General features: G+C 50.2%; 1 protein-coding gene across 6 annotated transcripts in view; it reads left to right on the top strand.

Moving 5' to 3' along the window:
* BID (BH3 interacting domain death agonist) overlaps positions 1-15,049 on the top strand; it is a 40,289-nt gene extending 25,240 nt beyond the window's left edge. For 3 of the 6 annotated variants that reach the window (XM_055253253.2, XM_063623319.1, XM_063623318.1), the window contains exons 3-6: positions 4,334-4,544; positions 8,876-9,015; positions 10,140-10,352; positions 13,334-15,049. In XM_055253253.2, the coding sequence (XP_055109228.2) occupies positions 4,334-4,544; positions 8,876-9,015; positions 10,140-10,352; positions 13,334-13,345 (576 nt within the window). In that variant the 3' untranslated portion in view covers positions 13,346-15,049. Of the gene's footprint in view, positions 1-4,333; positions 4,545-8,875; positions 9,016-10,139; positions 10,368-13,333 lie in introns of all 6 variants that reach the window. The other 3 variants (XM_055253252.2, XM_055253256.2, XM_055253257.2) reach the window with 1 other exon arrangement.
* Positions 15,050-19,963: the final 4,914 nt, after the last annotated feature.

Below are 19,963 nucleotides of genomic sequence, written 5' to 3'. Positions count from 1 at the left end.
ACCACCGTCACCCGCGCAGCGCCCTGACTCACTGGAGGAGGCGCCTGCCCTCCCGCCCGCCTCTCCCCAGCCCCCTCAGTGAGGGAGGGTGGACGTCGCCACTCCCCTTTCTTGCCTTCGGAGTGAGGAAGCAGAGGCAGCAGTGAGGCAGCCCGCCCAGGGCCACAGAGCTGGGGTCACAGCGAAACACTCCGAAACTTTCTTTTAAATTATAGGGTTCAGACTTTTTTCCCATCAGAACTTTAATTCCGTGTAGATACTTTTTTTTTTTTTTTTGAGATTGAATCTCACTGTGTCACCCAGGCTGGAGTGCAGTGACGCGATCTTCGCTCACTGCAAGCTCCGCCTCCCGGGTTCACGCCATTCTCCTGCCTCAGCCTCCCAAGTAGCTGGGACTACAGGCGCCCGCCACCACGCCCAGCTAATTTTTTGTATTTTAGTAAAGACGGGGTTTCTCCATGTTAGCCAGGATGGTCTCGATCTCCTGACCTCGTGATCCACCTGCCTCGGCTTCCCAAAGTGCTGGGATTACCACCGCGCCCGGCCAGCACCATCTTTTCCTTTCCACTGGAACTGATCTTATTATTTTTGCCTCCATTAGGTCACTTTTGTAACATGTCTTGCAGGATTTCCTGTCTTGATCGTTTCTCTTAACATATTTTTTTCCTGTGATCTAAAAAGATAAAAAACTATCAATTCTTTTATCAAAAGTGGATCTAGAGGCTGGGCATGGTGGCTCACACCAGTAATCCCAGCACTTTGGGAGGCCAAGGAGGACAGATCACCTGAGGTCAGGAGCTCCAGACCAGCCTGGCCAACATGGTGAAGCCCCATCTTTACTAAAAATACAAAAATTAGCCAGGTGTGGTGGCAGACGCCTGTAACCCCAGCTACTTGGGAGGCTGAGGCAGGAGAATCCATTGAACCTGGGAGGCGGAGGTTGCAGTGAGCTGAGATCGCACCATTGTACTCCAGCCTGGGCAACAGAGTGAGACTCTGTCTCCAAAAAAAAAGTGGATCTAGAAGATCAAAAAAGGGCATGGTTCCATATTGGCACAGCATAAGCTCTATTCTTGGAATTAAATGGCATCCATCTTCCGAGCCCACTCCTGTCCTGTGGGGGCCAGCCCAGCCTGTCCCTGAGGCACTGGTCCAGACAGGAGCCTGTCCACACAGCTCTCCACCCACTGGGTCCAGTGCTTGGCTTCGCGGTCACTTGCGGCACCTGGACCTCCTCTGGCGGGTGCCGTTCTTTCCTCTCCCTCCCTGCTGCCTCAAGTCTTTATTTTCTGTGGGATCTTGAGTTTGATAACCTGAACTGCTGTGGTGGCAACGCTGCTCTGTGTCCAGATTCTGGATGCCAATTTACCAAGCGCGGGTCAAAAAGGTCCTTGGGCAGCGGCTGCCTGCGTTAGCTTCTTGGGGCTGCTGTAGGCAGTTCCAAGCAGGACAGTGGGTTTAAACAACAGGCGTGGATCCCCTCCCGGTTCTAGAGGCCCGAAGGCTGGAATCCCGTATCGCCCGGCTGCTTCCTTCTGGGGCGCCCTCGCAGCTCCTGTGGCTGCCTCTGTCTTCACATGGCGTCCTCTCTGTGTGTCTCTGCTTAAATCTCCCTCTCCTTTCTCTTACAAAGACACCAGTCATTGGATTTAGAGCCCACCCTAATCCAATACGACCTCATCTTAACTTGATGACATCCGTGAAAACTTTATTTTCAAATAAGGTCACATTGACAGGTACTTGGGGTCAGGACTTGCGCGTTTCTTTTTGGGTGACACAGCTTAGCCCAGCACTGCCTGTGTCACCAGGACTGTTGCTTGAGGCAGGAATGAAGCACATCCTGTTTGTAAACTGTCTCGTACCATGCGGCTGCTCCCTACAGGAATTGTTAGGAATTGATGCAGTGGAATTTTGCATACAATTTTTCCTCTCTTCAGAAACAACTTTGGAGAAGTAAAGGCTGAATAGCAATACACAAGCACCTTATTTTATTTTATTTTAGATTCAGGGGCACACGTACATGTTTGTCACATGGGAATATTGTGCACTGGTGGGGACTGGGCTTCCGGTATCGCACGGAGAGGGACTCTTTCCGCGCTCCCCCGCCCCGCCTCCCTGCTGTAAAGTGCCCGGTGCCTGCTCTCTCCATCTTCGTGTCTATGGGCACGCATTGTTTAGCTCCCACTTATAAGTGAGAACAGTCAGTATTTGATTTTCTGTTTCTGAGTTAGTTCACTTAGGGTAATGGCCTCTAGCTCCATCCGTGTTGCTGCAAAGGACATGATTTTATTCTTTTTTATGGCTGCAGCAATATACAAGCTCCTTATTTTAAGCATTTTTTTTTTCTTTTTTGAGACAGGGTTTCACTTTATCACCCAGGTTGGAGTGCAGTGGTGTGATCATGGCTCATTGCAGCCTCAAACTTCTGGGCTCAAGGGACCCTCCCACCTCAGTCTCCTGAGTAGCTGGGACTGCAGGTGCATGCCACCTTGGCTAATTTTTATTTTTTGTAGAGATGGGGGTCTTGTTGCCAGGCTGGTCTCAAATTCCTGGGCTCAAGCAATCCTCCTGCCTCTGCCTCCCAAAGTGCCGGGATTACCTAGCAAAGTGCCGGGATCACTTTGCTAGGTAATCCCTGGATTTCTGGATTACCTCCCAGAGTGCCAGGATCACCTAGCAAAGCATTAAAACAATTTGCTGCTGGGCGCAGTAGCTCACACCTGTAATTACCAGCACTTTGAGAGGCCAAGGCGGGGGCGGATCACGAGGTCAGGAGTTCGAGACCAGCCTGACCGACATGGTGAAACCTCGTCTCTACTAAAAATACAAAAATTAGCCGGGCGTGGTGGTGCATGCCCATAATCCCAGCTACTCAGGAAGCTGAGGCAGGAGAATCATTTGATCCCAGCAGGCGGAGGTTGTAGTGAGCCGAGATCACACTGCTGCACTCCAGCCTGGGTGACAGAGCGAGACTCCGTCTCAAAACAAAAACAAAAACAAAAAAACAATTTGCCCTGTAAGAACTGTCCTCTAAGGCCAGGTGCGGTGGCTCACACTTGTAATCCCAGCACTTTGGGAGGCCGAGGCGGGTGGATCACGAGGTCAGGAGATCAAGACCACGGTGAAACCCCGTCTCTACAAAAAATACAAAAAAATTAGCCGGGCGTGGTGACGGGCGCCTGTAGTCCCAGCTACTCGGAGAGGCTGAGGCAGGAGAATGGCGTGAACCCGGGAGGCGGAGCTTGCAGTGAGCCGAGATTGCGCCACTGCACTCCAGCCTGGGCGACAGAGCGAGACTCCGTCTCAAAAAAAAAAAAAAAAAAAAAAAAAAGAACTGTCCTCTAAAAGCTTTTGGTTTTTCTAATGAAAAATATTATGGACTTAGAGGATAGAAATAAATTTCTGCCTACACTTCCATCTTCCCTCCCGCCCTTCTCTGGCAGCCCAGGAGGTCTTTTTGTGTGAACCTGGGCAGATCTCTGTGTCCCCGCCCTTCTTTGTGTTTTGTTCTGTCTTCCACCTTAGGTCTTTCTCTGGTCCGGGCACACGCAGCTGCACGGCTCACCTTTGCTTGTAAGAATACAGCCCCAAACACAGTCAGTACCCCAAGAACAGTCCCTGCCATCTCCCACGGCACAGACGCTGGCCGAGCTGCAGCTGCCAGTGCTGCCCAGGGAGCTGGAGAGCTGTCGGCCAAGAGCCCAGCCCCTCTGGGTAGAGCAGGAGCCAGCCCCATCACTCCCTATGGGGTTCGGATTAAGGACACATCTACCCAAAGTAAACCAAGCTTGGCCAAAGGCAGGTGCCCAGCTGTGGTCACCACTCCGCAGTAGTTACCGAAAATCTTCCATCTGCCCAATACCCTCCTGAGCCCGTGAAGGAGATGAGCAGAAAGAGGCTCCGCCTGTTGGAAGCACAGCCAGGAAAGGTGGGCTCAGATTGCTGAAGCCTGCGTGGGAACTTGAAGAAAGCGTGCAAGCACAGGATGGCAGATGATGCCCTCGCCTCCCCGGAACAGCCTGTGGCCTTCTCACCCAGCGGGAAGCTCCTCAGCTACGTTTTTCAGGAGGTCCAGCAGATTCCTCTGCAGAGGAATCCCTTTCTGCAGAGTCGGGGCTCGCTCCCTGCCATCTACGGGCAGTGCTGCTTAAAGCCGGGGTTGCAGACCTTGCCTCTGCCTGTTGAGACCTCCTGCAGGGCGCTCCAGCCCACAGGGTCCCTCAGCTCTCTGGGACCTGTGAGGCTCTTTGGGCCAGCTGCACCTGGAGCTCTTTGCAGGAGGGGCCTCTGGCCTGGCTGAGGTCCCGTCTTCCTGACTCCCCTTTCCCCTCAGGTCAACAATGGTTCCGGCCTCAGTGATGAGTGCATCACAAACCTACTGGTGTTTGGCTTCCTCCAAAGCTGCTCTGACAACAGCTTCCGCAGAGAGCTGGACGCGTTGGGCCACGAGCTGCCAGTGCTGGCTCCCCAGTGGGAGGGCTACGATGAGCTGCAGACTGACGGCAACCGCAGCAGCCACTCCCGCTTCGGAAGAATAGAGGCAGGTAGGCGGCCGGCCCCACCTCCTACCCCAAAGCTGGGCTTTTCTGTCGCCAGTAACATTCAGGGAGCCTCAGGGCTGGAAGGGACCCCCCGGACTCAGCCTCTGCCTCTGCAGTTTCAGCTGCCACGTACGCTGGTGTCACTTAATCACTTGACTGATTGGTCTCTACTTGCTTCCCTCCAGTACTGCTAAACTCACTGCCTACCATTTTTGGGTGACTCTGTTAGAAAGTTCTTCCTTTCTGTTGAGCCAGAATCCCATGTACTGGTCTTGAGTCCCTTGTCTGGACCAACATAGAATGGTGTTTTTATCCAATTTTCCAAATGTGATTCTGATAGAAAGATTGCAGACCACTTGTCTGCATTATATAACCCAACGGGTTCTCACACTTGGCCTTATATCGTTTCAAGGACCTGGAGCTTTAAATGCTGGTGCCTGTGTCTCACCTCCAGAGATTCTGATTGGTTGGTCTGGGCATTGCTGGGTCTGGGCAAAGCCCCCAGGTGGCACTACCGGTGTGGCCCCTGCCTCCCCAAGCAGGCCTGGCTGACTGTCCCATTGATTGAGGCCCACTGGTTTCACAGTGACTTTTGCACTGTCTATACCTGACATATTTCCTTTCATATACATTATGCCCCATGATTACCTATACAAGAACACAGAAGTATTTGGAACCTCATTTCCAGGTGAGGAACCCCAGGTCCAGCAAAGGGTAAATGACTAGCTCCAGATCACAGAGCTCGTGGCCATGTCACCACCGGGACGTGGGGCCAGGCCCCTTCTTGAGCTGGGGCTCAGCCGCCCTCCCACTGTAGGGCACTGCCTCCAGGTCAGCATGGTTTCCAGACTGTTCACCTTTCCTGTTGCTGATCCCTGCGCTCTCCTCCAGCCTCCAGCTCCACTCCCCTTTGCCAAGGGGCTGCTTCTGCAGACAGGAGCCGTCTGGAGTGGAGGCTGGGGGCGTGTGGAGGCTCACCCACTTCCAGATCCGGCCCTGCGACGCTGGCTTTCAGTAGTGTGCACATTGAAATTACATGAGAAACCTTTTCCAAATGCAGGCCTTGGGCCCTACCCCAGCTGCCTGCATCAGGCTGTTTTAGGGTGGGAGACTGCCCAGAGGATCCTGACGCAGGTAGAATCCCTGACCTGAAAGCCTGCAGGGATCCCCAGACCCTGGCCCAGGTCTTCTGAGCTCAAGGGTTGCGCTGCCCTCTGGTGGCTGTGGGGGAGACCAACAGCTGACCCAGCCTTCTGCCTCCCACCTGTCTTAGATCAGGGGCTTGAGGACGTGGCTGGAGTTCCCCACTAGACCGGGGTGGGTGTGGGGGGTGGGGGGAGGTGTCTGAGAACGTCTCTGCCTTCTAATCCAGCCAGCACATCTTCTGGCTGGCCCTGAACTGAGGAGAAACCCCAGATCCCCTTGGGAAGGTCCAGGAAGGGCAGGAGTGGACGGGCACAGCTCTGCTGTCAGCACTGCTGTGGGGGCGACTGTAGCCCCAGTCTGCCCTGGTGTTTTTCTCTCGCTCTTCTCCACGCCGGCCTTTGCCTCTAGACTGAGAAACTGGGGTTGACTCAAGTGGCACCTGCAAAAGTGATCACGGCAGTTCACTTAGCCTGCAGGTGACAGGGACTGTGAATCTAATCCCTGGCGAGCCTGGAAAGAGGGGCAAGGTAGAGGCTCTGGCTGCCGGGGTTTCTTTGGTGAGTCCGTTCACTCGGCTGGACACAGACGGATCAGGAAAGATTCCTGTTGCTACTCGGCTGGTGGCCAGAGGCAGAGAGGACGTGTCCGTAACTGAAGCAAGGTGGATAAGCTTCGGGAACGAGCGAGGCACAGATTCGGTGCTGGGGGAGCGATGAGGTGCTGGAGGAGCTGGGTGCTCTGCTCTTCAGGGAATCAGGAAAACTTTGGGGCTGCAGCTCCAGTTGAGCTGAGCCTTGGGGGTTGGGTACGTTTGGTTCCTTGGAAACTGGGAAGAGGGAATGTCCATCTTTTAAGCAAAAGCCCAGCGGCTATAAACGCTACAGTGAGGCTGGGTACAGTGGCTCACGCCTGTAATCCCAGCACTTTGGGAGGCCGAGGCAGGTGGATCATGAGGTCGGGAGTTCAAGACCGCCCTGGCCAAGATGGTGAAACCCCATCTCTACTAAAAAAAACCAAAATACAAAAATCAGCCAGGCGGGGTGGCAGGAGCCTGTAATCCCAGCTACTTGGGAGGCTGAGGTAGAGAATTGTTTGAACCCGGGAAGTGGAGGTTGCAGTGAGCTGAGATCGTACCACTGCACTCCAGCTTGGGGGACAGGGTGAGACTATGTCTCAAAAAAAAAAAAAAAAAAAAAAAGCTACAGTGAATACTTGAGTTTGCCTAGGAAGCGTGGAAGTTAAGTCAGACGTACTTTGAGGCTGGGTCATGACTTGTCACTTAAGCAGAGGTGAGCACTTGAGAGGTTTTGAAGAGAAGTGATGTGGCAGCCATACTGCATGTTCCACAGACAGACTCCAGGGAGGCCATGAAACCCCCAGAGCACAGCTTCTAAGAACGTGCCCACTCCTTAGCACCTCACTTCCCCCAACCCTGCCCTGCTCCAAGGTCTGTGCTGTGAAGGTGGCCGAGTAGACTGGACGGCAGGGAGTGGGGCTGTCATCATCAGATGAGAGCTAAGGGGACCCCCACCAGGGTGGCGGCAGTGGCAGAGGGTAGGCAAAACACTTGTATTTGCAACATAAGGTGAGATTTGACAGCTGACTGAGGGTGGGAGCAGCAGCCAAAACCAAAAAAGCCAGAGGGAAGTTTCAAGCACAGAAAAAATAGAAGATTTAATGGGAGAAATAACAATAGCTGGCACCTGTTGAACACTTACTGGGAGCTAGGTACAGGGCCCATTCATTCATTCATGCAATTAAAACTTTCTTTAAGAAACAGGGTCTTGCTCTGTTGCCCAGGCTGGAGTGCAGTGGTGTGATCACAGCTCACTGCAGCCTTGAACTCCTGGCTTTAAGGAGTCCTCCCACCTCAGCCTCCTGTGTAGCTGGGATTATAGTTACGTGCAGTACACCTGGCTCCCTTTAAAAGTTTTTTATAGAGGCAGGGCACAGTGGCTCACACCTGTAATCCCAGCACTTTGGGAGGCCAAGGCAGGAGGATCAGAAGGTCAGGAGTTCGAGACCAGCCTGACCAACATGGTGAAACCCGTCTCTACTTAAAATACAAAAATTAGCCGGGTGTGGTGGCGGGGCCTGTAATCCCAGCTACTCAGGAGGCTGAAGCATGAGACTTGCTTGAACCCAGGAGGCGGAGGTTGCAGTGAGCCGAGATCGTGCCACTGCACTCCAGCTTGGGTGACGGAGCAAGACTCCATCTCAAAAAAAAAAAAAAAAATGTTTCTTATAGAGGCAGGGCCTTGCTCTGTTGCTGGTGCTATCATGGCTCACTGCAGCCTCTAACTCCTGGCCTTAAGCAATCTTCTGTCCTCAGCCTCCCAAAGTACTGGGATTACAGGCGTGCACGACCACACCTGGTCCCTGCCATTGTTTATTGAGCACCTACTGAGTGCCATGTATTGTTTTAAGTGCTGGGTATTTGTCAGTGGACAAAACAGATGAAAAAATCACAGCCCTTAGGGAGCTTACCCTCTGGCAGGGGCGTCAGACAATAACACAGCAAGTGCTGGGGAAGAAACGGAGGCGGCAGGGAGTGTGGCAGTTGAGCGTGGCCTTCATGGCGCTGCGACAGTGGTACTCGGGCAGGGGCAGCACGGAGGCTGTGCGCCGGAGGAGGAGGACTGAGGGGCAATGGAGGAGAGCTCTGGTTAGAAAGGCAGGGGAGATTCTCCAGGGCCTTGCCGGTGCCAGTGACAACTGGGGTTTTCCTGAGACGGGACTGCGAGGAATGGGGGCTCTCAGGCTCCAGAGGGCGAAGGTGGGTCTGGGACGCCGTCTGCCCAGAGGGCCCCTTCCCCAACGGCTGCCCAGGCCAAGGCCAACCCTGTTAGGTTGTGTGGTGTGAGCCATGAAGCCGCTGCCAGGCTTGTACCTCAGGCGTGGCCGTGACGCCCCAGCTTCACTGGCCCTGCCCGTGGGAATGTGGTGCCCGTGTGCGGGAGCCTGGGCCTCAGCCGAGGCCCTGAGCTCTGGCACTGCCCAGAACCCAGCTCAGTGCTGGTACCCAGCCCGCCCGCCGTGGCCCTGGTGGAGTGGAGCACTTGCCCGGTGGGGGCTGGCCTTGTGCCATCGTGGACCTGTCCTTTCCTGGGGCAGGGTGGTGTGGGAGAGGGTATCAGGGCCATTTTCTGAGTCTGCTCTGTCTCTGCCGCCCCTGCCTGAACACACAGATTCTGAAAGTCAAGAAGACATCATCCGGAACATTGCCAGGCACCTCGCCCAGGTCGGGGACAGCATGGACCGTAGCATCCCTCCAGGCCTGGTGAACGGCCTGGCCCTGCAGCTCAGGAACACCAGCCGGTCGGAGGAGGTGAGTGAGGGCCTGAGGACCACGTGGGCGGGCAAGTGAGCCAACGGGGCCTGTCCCCTGCCTCTCACCAGGCAGCCCACTGTCCCGTGAGGCCACTCAACTCGTGACTGTCAGGTCCGGAACTCTGACAAAGTAACTGGACGTAGGGAATGGTTCATTGCCTTGCAAAAGAATTCAGCTGGTTAACATCGAGGAAACCTGAACCTTAAATCAGAGTAAAGAGTTTAGGGGTAAAAGCCTCTAAAAGATGAACGAAGCATGTTTGGCCAGCAGAAGAAACAGACACGTCCTTTGGTTGTGGGGAGTTTAATAATGGTGCCAGTGAGAACTGTAAGCCCTGGGAGTGGCGCCTGCTGCTCTGCTGAGCTCCTTGGTTGGAACCCACACAACTTTCTGAGCTCTACCATCTCCTTGGCACTGTCGGGGATACAAGATTGGTCCGGGGCACTGTGTCCCCAGAACACTTAGCGGAAAGAACTCCATCCTCTCAACTGCCAAATGCAGGCCTGTAGCGATAGGAGCTGAGAGGAGAGAAAGTTCGACTTTTTCGACTCTTACCAGCTGAAAACGCAGGCGTCTTCACCTCCTAGAAATCCAGTCATGCTTCTGTTCAGCGGGGCCAGCCTGTGATGTCCCAGCAGCTGGCTAGAACGCAGGAGGCCGGCGCACTCCCATGTAACTCTACATGTGCGCCGACGGCCTGACGGTCGTTGCCAGCCTCATGGTCTGCGTCCAGTCCCCCCATGCAGCCCCCTTCCTCCCCTCCATTCAGCTAGGTCTGCACCAACAAAATGGGCCTAAGGCGTCACAGGTGGTCACTAGTTCTGGACTCGAAGTGCCATGGGCGCAGGGACGACCCAGGCTTCTTGTATCCCATCACCGTCTAACAGTGAGCACACGGGCTCACCACACAGCGTTTGCTTACCGAGCCCCCTGCAGGGAGTGATCGCAGTCTTCCCTTTCCATTGCCTCTCGGAACTCAACTGTTTCTCATTCTTTCAGCCCAGCAGCCCTGGATACTTAATAAATACTTCCCTTTGAAGTGCTTCTTCATACTGGGGACTGTCTTTCCTTTGAGAGGGAAGAGTATTAGTGAACCAGGTTCTATGTGCCCCTCTGTGCAGGACCGGAACAGGGACCTGGCCACTGCCCTGGAGCAGCTGCTGCAGGCCTACCCGAGAGACATTGAGAAGGAGAAGACCATGCTGGTGCTGGCCCTGCTGCTGGCCAAGAAGGTGGCCAGTCACACGCCGTCCTTGCTCCGTGATGTCTTTCACACAACGGTGAATTTTATTAACCAGAACCTACGCACCTACGTGAGGAGCTTAGCCAGAAACGTAAGAACCCTTGAGGTCAGCTCCTTCCCTGCCTGCCGCCCATGCCTTTTTCTCTGGAAGGTTGAGAAGCCCAGCGGGGCCTCTGCCTCTGATGCCAGCACAAGGGTTACAGGCTGTCCTGCTCGGGTTTGGTTTTCTGTTGTGAGCAAGAAAGCTGTGTGTAGGTGATGAAGAGCGCCCAGAGTCCTTTCGAGCTTTACCAGCTTACTATTGGAGACACGCTCCACTCAGAGGGCGGCAGAGGCTCACGTCGTACTCCTGGTGGGGTCCTCACGGCACAAGCAGGTGCAGAGTGGGAGGAATGGGCTGGAGGGCTCACAATGAGCTTTTCAGACCTCTCACCTTGTCATAAAAAATAAGTGTAATGTTGCCGGTGCGGTGGCTCATGCCTGTGATCCCAGCCCTCTGGGAGGCCAAGGCAGGTGGATCACCTGAGGTCAGGAGTTCCAGACCAGCCTGGCCAACAGGGTGAAAGCCCGTCTCTACTAAAATACAAAAATTAGCCAGGCATGGTGGCGCACACCTGTAGTCCCAGCTACTCAGGGAGCTGAGGCAGGAGAACTGCTTGAACCCTGGAGGCAGAGGTTGCAGTGAACTGAGATCGCACCACTGCACTTTAGCCTGGGCGACAGAGCAAGACTCCATCTCAAAAAAAAGGTGTGAACCAAAACTAGTCAAAAAAGGGGGGAAACTGTCTAAAATCTTTTCCAGAGCACATCTGTCCCATAACCAGGTATTACAAGTCACAGTCTAAAGGCTGGGCATGGTGGCTCAAGCCTGTAATCCCAGCGATTTGGGAAGCAGAAGCAGCGGGATTGCTTGAGGCCAGGAGTTTGAGACAAAATTGAGCAACATGGCGAGACCCTGTCTCTAAAAAATTTATAAAAATAATTAGCTGAGGGCCAGGTGCAGTGGCTCACGCCTGTAATCCCAGCACTTTGGGTGGCCAAGGCAGGCGGATCATGAAGTCAAGAGTTCAAGACCAGCCTGGCCAAGATGGTGAAACCCCGTTTCTACTAAAAATACAAAAAAAATTAGCTGGGTGCGGTGGCGGGTGCCTGTAATCCCACCTACTCAGGAGGCTGAGGCAGGAGAATCGCTTGAACCCTGGCGGCAGATGTTGCAGTGAGCCAAGATCGCACCACTGCACTCCAGCCTGGGTGATGGGGTAAGACTATCTCAAAAAAAAAAAAAAAAAATCAGCTGAGTATGGTGGCGTGCGCCTGTAGTTCACACCGTCATGGAGGTTGAGGCAGCTCCTCAGGAGGCTGAGGCAGAAGGATCTCTTTGCTTGAGCCCAGGAGTTCAAGGCTGCAGTGAGCTATGATTGTGCCACTGCACTCCAGCCTGAACAAAAACAAGACCTGTCTCTAAAAACAAACATAGTGTTCACAATGCTGCCCAAGAAGGGCCAGTATTTTTTTGTTGTTGTTGTTTTTTTTTTTTTTTTTTGAGACGGAGTCTTGCTCTGTCGCCCAGGCTGGAGTGCAGTGGCAAAATCTCGGCTCACTGCAAGCTCCGCTTCCCAGGTTCATGCCATTCTCCTGCCTCAGCCTCTCCGAGTAGCTGGGACTACAGGCGCCCGCCACCACGCCCGGCTAATTTTTTGTATTTTTAGTAGAGACGGGGTTTCACCGTGGTCTTGATCTCCTGACCTCGGGATCCACCCGCCTCGGCCTCCCAAAGTGCTGGGATTACAAGCGTGAGCCACAGCGCCCGGCCAGAAGGGCCAGTTTTTGCAGCTGCCCCCATGTAGCAAAATCTGGTGCTTCTGTTTCATAGACCCAAATGGAAATTAAGTGGATGTGTCTTATTTGTAAATTTAAAAATATTAGCGAATGTTTGGGATTTTTTTTTTGAGACAGAGTTTTGCTCTTGTTGCCCAGGCTGGAGTGCAATGGCACGATCTCGGCTCACTGCAACCTCCGCCTCCCGGGTTCAAGCGATTCTCCTGCCTCAGCCCCCCGAGAAGCTGGGATTACAGGCACGCACCACCACGCCCGGCTAATTTTGTATTTTTAGTAGAGACGAGGTTTCTCCATGTTAGTCAGGCTGGTCTCGAATTCCCAACCTCAGGTGATCCGCCCACCTCGGCCTCCCAAAGTGCTGGGATTACAGGCGTGAGCCACTGCGCCCAGCCTAATGTTTGGGATTTTATGACATGTCAGAAGCATTACTTCAGGCTTTGGTTTTTTTTTTTTTTTTTTTTTTTTTGAGATGGAGTCTTGCTCTGTCACCCAGGCTGGAGTGCAGTGACGCGATCTCGGCTCACTGCAAGCTCCGCCTCCCGGGTTCATGCCATTCTCCTGCCTCAGCCTCTCCGAGTAGCTGGGACTACAGGCGCCCGCCACCACGCCCGGCTAATTTTTTGTATTTTTGGTAGAGACGGGGTTTCACCGTGGTCTCGATCTCCTGACCTCGTGATCCGCCCGCCTCGGCCTCCCAAAGTGCTGGGATTACAAGCGTGACAGGCTTTGGTTTTTAAGTAAAATAGCGTCTAATCCTCTACTGAGAACTCATAAGAAAACATTCCTTATATGCTGTGGTCTTCAGTTATACAGGCATTTTAAAAACAGGAGAATGAATTGTTGGAAGGAAGTAAGCCTGAGACCATTCCTGGACAGCTTTTACCAACACCCACGTAAAGGGGGAATGGGTGGGCAAGATGTGTGCAGCAGTCTGTATGGACGGCTTACCAGAGACCGACGGCTGAGGCAGAATCATGATTCCTCTGACCCAGCAGGGTTCTCCTGACACCGTCAGTGCCTTGGAGATGTGAATACCCACCTCACCGCCTGAACAGCCTGTTTTTGCAGTTGCCCCCATGTAGCAAAAAGTAGGATTCACGGATAGGACTTTAGGGCTCTGGAGAACGTGTTTTTGCATAAACCCCAGCTTTGCTCTACTGTGGCACAGAGCTCTGGAGCCTGGTTTGTGAATGAGCCTAGCTGATTCTGGCTTTTTCTCCTTTCTTGTTCTAGGGGATGGACTGAACGGACAGTTCCAAAAGTGTGACTGGCTAAAGCTCGATGTGGTCACAGCTGTGTAGCTGCTTCCAGTGTAGACGGAGCCCTGGCATGTCAACAGCATTCCTAGAAAAGACAGGCTGGAAGATAGCTGTGATTTCTATTTTAAAGACAATGTTTTAAGCTTATAACCCATTTTAAAATATCTACATTAATATACTTGAATGAAAATGTCCATTTACACGTATTTGAATGGCCTTCATATCATCCACACATGAATCTGCACATTTGTAAATCTACACATGGTGCCTTTATTTCCGCTGTGCAGGTTCCCACTTGAAAATTAAATTGAAAAGCAGGTTTCAAGGAAGTAGAAACAAAATACAATTTTTTTGGTGAAAAAAATTACTGTTTATTAAAGTACAACCATAGGGGATGGTCTTACAGCAGGCAGTATCCTGTTTGAGGAAAGCAAGAATTGGAGAAGGAACATACCCCTTACAAATGAAAAATTCCACTCAAAATAGGGACTATCTTAATACTAAGGAACCAACAATCTTCCCGTTTAAAAACCAAATGGCACAGAGACTCTGAACTCAAACGATGGGAAGTCCGGCCCCAGTACACAGGGGCTTGACTTTTTCAACTTCCTCTCCTTTGTTGGAGTCAAAAAGAACCACTTGTGGTTCTAAAAGGTGTGAAGGTGATCTAAGGGCCCAAGTCAGCCACTGTTTACAAAATCAGGTAACTGCATGCACTTTTTCTCTTTCCGTGACATCAAGACTTTGCTAAAGACATTAAGCCGCGGGTGCCAGAAGCTACTGCGATGCCCCGGGAGTTAGCCCCCTGGTAATAGCTGTAAACTTCCCATTTCTAGCCATACACTCAGCTCATCCATGCCTCAGAAGTGCATCTGCAGAGAACAGGTTTCTAAGCATAAAAGATGAAAGAGCAGTTGGACTTTTTAAAAATTCAGCAAAGTGGTTCCCTCTCTTAGGGATAGTCAAAACCAAGTCACTTAGGTAGTACCAAAATAAATAAGGGAAAGCTTAGCTTTAGAAACAGTGCAGGCCGGGCGCGGTGGCTCACGCTTGTAATCCCAGCACTTTGGGAGGCCGAGGCGGGCGGATCACGAGGTCAGGAGATCGAGACCACGGTGAAACCCCATCTCTACTAAAAATACAAAAAACTAGCCGGGCGTGGTGGCAGGCGCCTGTAGTCCCAGCTACTCGGAGAGGCTGAGGCAGGAGAATGGCGTCAACCCAGGAGGCGGAGCTTGCAGTGAGCTGAGATTGTGCCACTGCACTCCAGTCTGGGTGACAGAGCGAGACTCCGTCTCAAAAAAAAAAAAAAAGAGTACAACACTGGTCTGCTGTTCCAATGGTAAGCTATGTCCTAGGAATCAGTTTAAAAGCATGACAGTGGATGCTGGGTCCATATCACACACATTGCTGTGAACAGGAAACTCCTGTGACCACAACATGAGGCTACTGGAGACACATGAGTAAGGGCACTGACGGACTCATGATTTCTTCTTGCCAGACACTTTCCTGTTCCCTAAGAGTTTAAAATCATCAGAAAAGAAAAACAAACTCTATATTGTTCAGCATGGAATACATACCATGCTAGGGCTGGCTCAATTGAAAGTGGGCAAAAGGTTACAAATACTAAAAAGAAGTGCTGCTGTGCAGTGTGAAGGCCACCGTTTGGAAATAAATCTTCCTAACACTACGACTTTTCATGTTTTGGAGTGGACTTCTAAAAAAGTTTTCCGACCACAATGGAAATAGGTTGAACCACACTGCGCCTATACATCCATCCATACATCAGCCATTAGATTCTCACTGGGGGAGGCATTTTCTTCCCAAAGGGGCTATATGCAGTCATCACCCAGAACTAATGGACAAGTGTTCTAAAGCAGCAAGTGACTGGACTAGCTCTCATACACTGACTCTTCCACAGCATCTTCACCTTCTGTTTCACTTGAATTCATACAGTAGGCCACCATTTTATAACAGGTCTTAGTGTAAATTCTTCCAGACCAAGTCTGAGATACTGTCTTGGTTGTAAAGCAAGACTGTCACCCTTTCTCCCAAAGCCAACATTATAAAAAGATTCCATTGTCTCAAACACAAATGTTCCAGTCTTGAGCACTTCCCAGCCATGGTGACTCAGGCATATCCTGACAGTTGGTGGATTTTGCCCTGTAACACAATCCTTGTGGATATGATTCAAAGGTGACTTTAATTCAGAGAATGTGTTTTCCTTTCTGTTTTAAAAATATTTGAATTAAGTGATGGAAATTCCTTTGTTAAACATCAAAAGCTTTCTCCTTGAAAAGATGCTTGGTGTATCTCAAAGTCACATAGGACATTTGGTGCATTCGGGTCAAATCATTCCTGACCTCTCCTCTTAGGACCCAGCATTAACTGCTGCAATACTCAAGACTTCCTTAAAGGATCACAGCACTGGCACCTAGTTTTATTGTCCAACAACTTCATTAGTTGTGCTGGCTGAGAATTGGAATATAGAGTCCTTTGAATGTTACGATCTTGTTTGCAGAACCTGGAGTCAAACCAATTAAGTACGGACTTAACAAAGACAATTGATGATGTGAAATGATACCGCCTAAGTCAAGGGCATACAGTTACCGTGTGGATAGAAAGATGAGTCCATTGATTATCTTCAAATCCCATGTGTTCTCTCTAGCACGTTGCTTCTGACAGAAAGAATAACTCACAGATTTGAAGTTTGTTCCTTTCCCCTGATGAAGAGTAGATTGGCCAAAAGGTAAATGACAGGAGGGAAGAGGAGCCAGAATGACCCACAGTGATCAGTTCAGCAGAACAGAGCGGCAGTGCAGAGGCTCATGGAACTCACATGGAAAAAGGAAACACATGCTGCTTAAGTAAAATGCACATGGTAACTTAATTATCCAAATTACCATTCAATTCCGGTATTTTTGAGATAAGAGCATTTGAGCCAACACTAAATTGACCTTAAGGAATGAGTTCGGTAGGAAGAGATACTTTTAATCTGGAGGAAGAAATAAATGGAAGACTGTAATAGGAAAAATACAGGTCTAGGAAAAAAATAATGTTTTTCCTTTGATGCTGGCCAAGGACCCCTCTACATAATACAGTTCTCCTGCTGGAAAGCATCAGGGACAAACAGAGTTATTCCAAACTCTGCAACAGGGAAGACTACTTTGACCTTCTTTTCTTGGGGAAAGGGAACAACTAGTAATCTTAAAATGTCAAAACTTTTCTTCTAAACAGTACATTCATTAACCAGTTTCTTCTGGTGGTGTGGTGCAAAGAACACTCACCACAGTGAGCATTACCACTATTCAGTTTCCCCTTTGGAGAGGTGACAGCGGGGAAGACTCACCTGGAGCCAGCTGCTTAGCCTTGAACTGATGACAAGGCCCTGCAGATACCCCTGAGAACAATTTCACTCAGCTCACAGCGAAGCAGCTGTCTGGTGTGGGCTCCTGTGGTGTAAACATCAAATGTGGAAGACCTGATGGTGTTTATTAGTGTGTGGGGATGCCGGGCTGAAATTCAACAGCCTTGCAAAAAGAAAGGGAAGACAGGATGTGTTAATATTTTAGTGGCATGCACTTTCCAGCTCTCCATGGAGCTCTCTTTATATATGAGGTAATTGAATGTCACTATTCTGTACCATAGAACAGGTATTATCTAGCCAAGGTTATAATTACCATGATGTGCTGTGGAATGTAGTAGGAGGCTTTTCACTGGGAAGGTCCTCCAGGAGCTGACTTGTGGCCATACCTGGTCAACCCTCCTAAGTCCCCAACCTCTTTGTCTGTCCAGAGGCCAAGCAGTGCTTCCAGGTATTCCCCCACTTCACTCCACAGCCCTACCCTTATGATGGCATACGCAGGGGAGAAGGGACGAACTCGAACAAACCGAAAAAGACCAAGAAATGCATCGTGGTGCCGTCTTCACTCCCCTCATTTAGCACTTTGTGATAATTGCTGGGGCAGATTGCCTAACCTTGTTTACAAGCAAAAATATTTAATCAAGAAAGCTAATGAAAGCTCATCGGCAATGACTGTGAATTCTGTAACCACAAGGCATCTCACTCAATGTCTGCAGGGAAAACAGCTACATAATTGGAAGCTGAGACCAGTCCTGGACCTCTCACTCTTGTTTTTTTTTGTAGTAGAACATGCTTAATATTTAAGTGAGCCTATATGGTGCCTTTGCACAAATTAGAAAAAGACTTCCCTTCTCCCAGAGCCCACAGCATGGTGAGCAGAGCACAGGCTGCACGTCGGAATTTGTCCCCAGTCAGCCCTTATGCAGTAAACAACTGGTGCAACTGTTCGCAGGGGACCTGCCAATACTGCTTTGCAGGGCCAGGAAAATGATAAAAACCTGCAAAATCATTGCCTTGCCTCTCCTATGCTTGAGGACATTAGAAAAACTAACCCTGGGCGGGTCACAGTGGCTCATGGCTCATGCCTGTAATCCCAGCACTTTGGGAGGCCAAGGCGGGTGGATCACGAGGTCAGGAGATCGAGACCATCCTGGATAACATAGTAGAAACCCCGTCTCTACTAAAAATACAAAAAAATCAGCCGGGCATGGAGGTGGGCGCCTGTAGTCCCAGCTACTTGGGAGGCTGAGGCAGGAGAATGGCGTGAACCCGGGAGGCGGAGCTTGCAGTGAGCCAAGATCGTGCCACTGCACTCCAGCCTGGGCGACAGAGCAAGGTTATGTCTCAAAAAAAAAAAAAAAAAAAAAAAAAGACAAAAACTAACAAACTCTGATTAGGTTCTTCATTCTGTAATATGGAAATAAAAGGAATACAAACAGCTATTAGAACTGTGAAGGTGAAATAACGTATGTGAGAGCACTAGAAGCATCTCTGGCATGTTGTAAATGCTCAACTAGTATTTGCTAAAATTATAATTACTGACATGAATTTTTTTTTAGGAAAAATTATACACCCCAAACTCAAATGGATGTCCTAATTGAGAGATTATCACTAAGGGCAGGTCTTGGTGCACCAGAGACGAAACATTAGTCTGGTATCCAGTGTGTTGCTGAGATGTTAAACGAGATAATGCTTGTGTGGGAATTTGGGCAGAAGCTCTAAGTCGTGTCTGTTAGCAATCAGATAGCCTACAAGGTCGTCTTGATGGATATGATCACCACCTCAAATTCTTGGAAAGGTAAGTTTGTGTGGAAAGATGTAAGAAATTAAGAGAAAGGGAAAAAACTTCTTAGCTACAAAACGTTTTATTTCTGTAAAATATCTCAAAATAATTCAAACACTGAAATGTCCACATCTCATACCTTTCAGGAGAAAGGCAAGGAGACTACTTGCCTTACTTTCATATTATTGAGAGAAATCAGCGCAAAGCCTGAGGAAATGAACAGTAGCTGTGAGTCAAAGCCATGTCTCCAGGTTCACGGCTCACTCCCCCAGGACAAGCCTAGTTAGGTAGTGGCTGCATCTGGTATCCCTGGGACAGAAATGCAGGTGAGAAGGGGTATCAAGAATGCCTCGAGGGGGAGATGGGTGAACCAGAAGGTCAACAGTTGCATTTCTTGATCTAGAATGTTCTCTAGAAGGGAATGGTGATAATGAGAGTCCCCTTAAGGCACACTGTAGGTACTGACTGATTTCTGTGGGTCCAGAATTATCACTTTAATACAGAGAGGATAAATTGGCGTTGTTTTTTCCCCCAATAAATCATTACCTTCAACAGAGCAGTTGAGATAAGGTCTAAGGACTAACAAGAACTTTTCTATAAACAAGTTGGATTTATTCTGAATCTTTCCTTCACCTTAGACTTAGAGGGTTTAAGTTGGAGGCAGGAAGGAATGGCCTCCTACTATTAGCTCCTCCCCCCAAAAGGAGGGGAAGCTTGAGAAATAGTTTTTTAAATGTATGAGCAAAAAGCAGGAGCTGCAGTAGGAAGCAGTCCTCATAAGGGCTGTTCCCTTCCACTGCTGGAGGCAGAGGGTGAGGAAGTGAAGGAAGAACAGGGATGCTGCCACATCCTGTTAACTCAGGAGCTGACCAAGAGCTACCAGAGAAAGCCAATGGAAAACACTAGTTCCATTACTGTGAAATACAACTGGCCATATCACTGTGGGGGAATGTCCAACAGGTGGGAAAATAAAGCAGCAAGTAGCCGCTTCCATACCACATTTCTTCCTTATTCTTTCCTTTTGTGGGCAACACAGGCTCCAATTTCCTAAGCCTCACACCTCCTTTCAGCAGTTCAGAGATGAACCTGGCTTCGATCAGTGCTTGAATGTGCTGAGCCAGTGGGTGTGAGGATCCAGAGCTGGCAAGTGTTAATACTGGAACTCAAAGGATTTTATTACTTTTTAAAAATCAAGATAACGCACCAGTTTGTTCTTCACCTATGCAAACACAAATATAGCAATTAGAATACAGAACATTCCAATGCAACTATCAGAGCCCATGAAGAAAAAAATCGTTGCCTCACTAATCCCATTCCCCCCACTCACCTCTAATTACTTAATCCAAGTACACAAAAGCCCTTAAAACATCACTCCCTAAATGGGACACTAAAACGCACAACAAAGACGCGCTACAGGATAAAGCTCGAAAGACACACAAACATACTCCCAGACCTTG

Source organism: Symphalangus syndactylus, chromosome 18 (assembly GCF_028878055.3).
Source record: "Symphalangus syndactylus isolate Jambi chromosome 18, NHGRI_mSymSyn1-v2.1_pri, whole genome shotgun sequence".
In the NCBI taxonomy this organism is placed as follows: domain Eukaryota; kingdom Metazoa; phylum Chordata; class Mammalia; order Primates; family Hylobatidae; genus Symphalangus; species Symphalangus syndactylus.
This window is presented reverse-complemented; position numbering and strand designations above follow the sequence as displayed.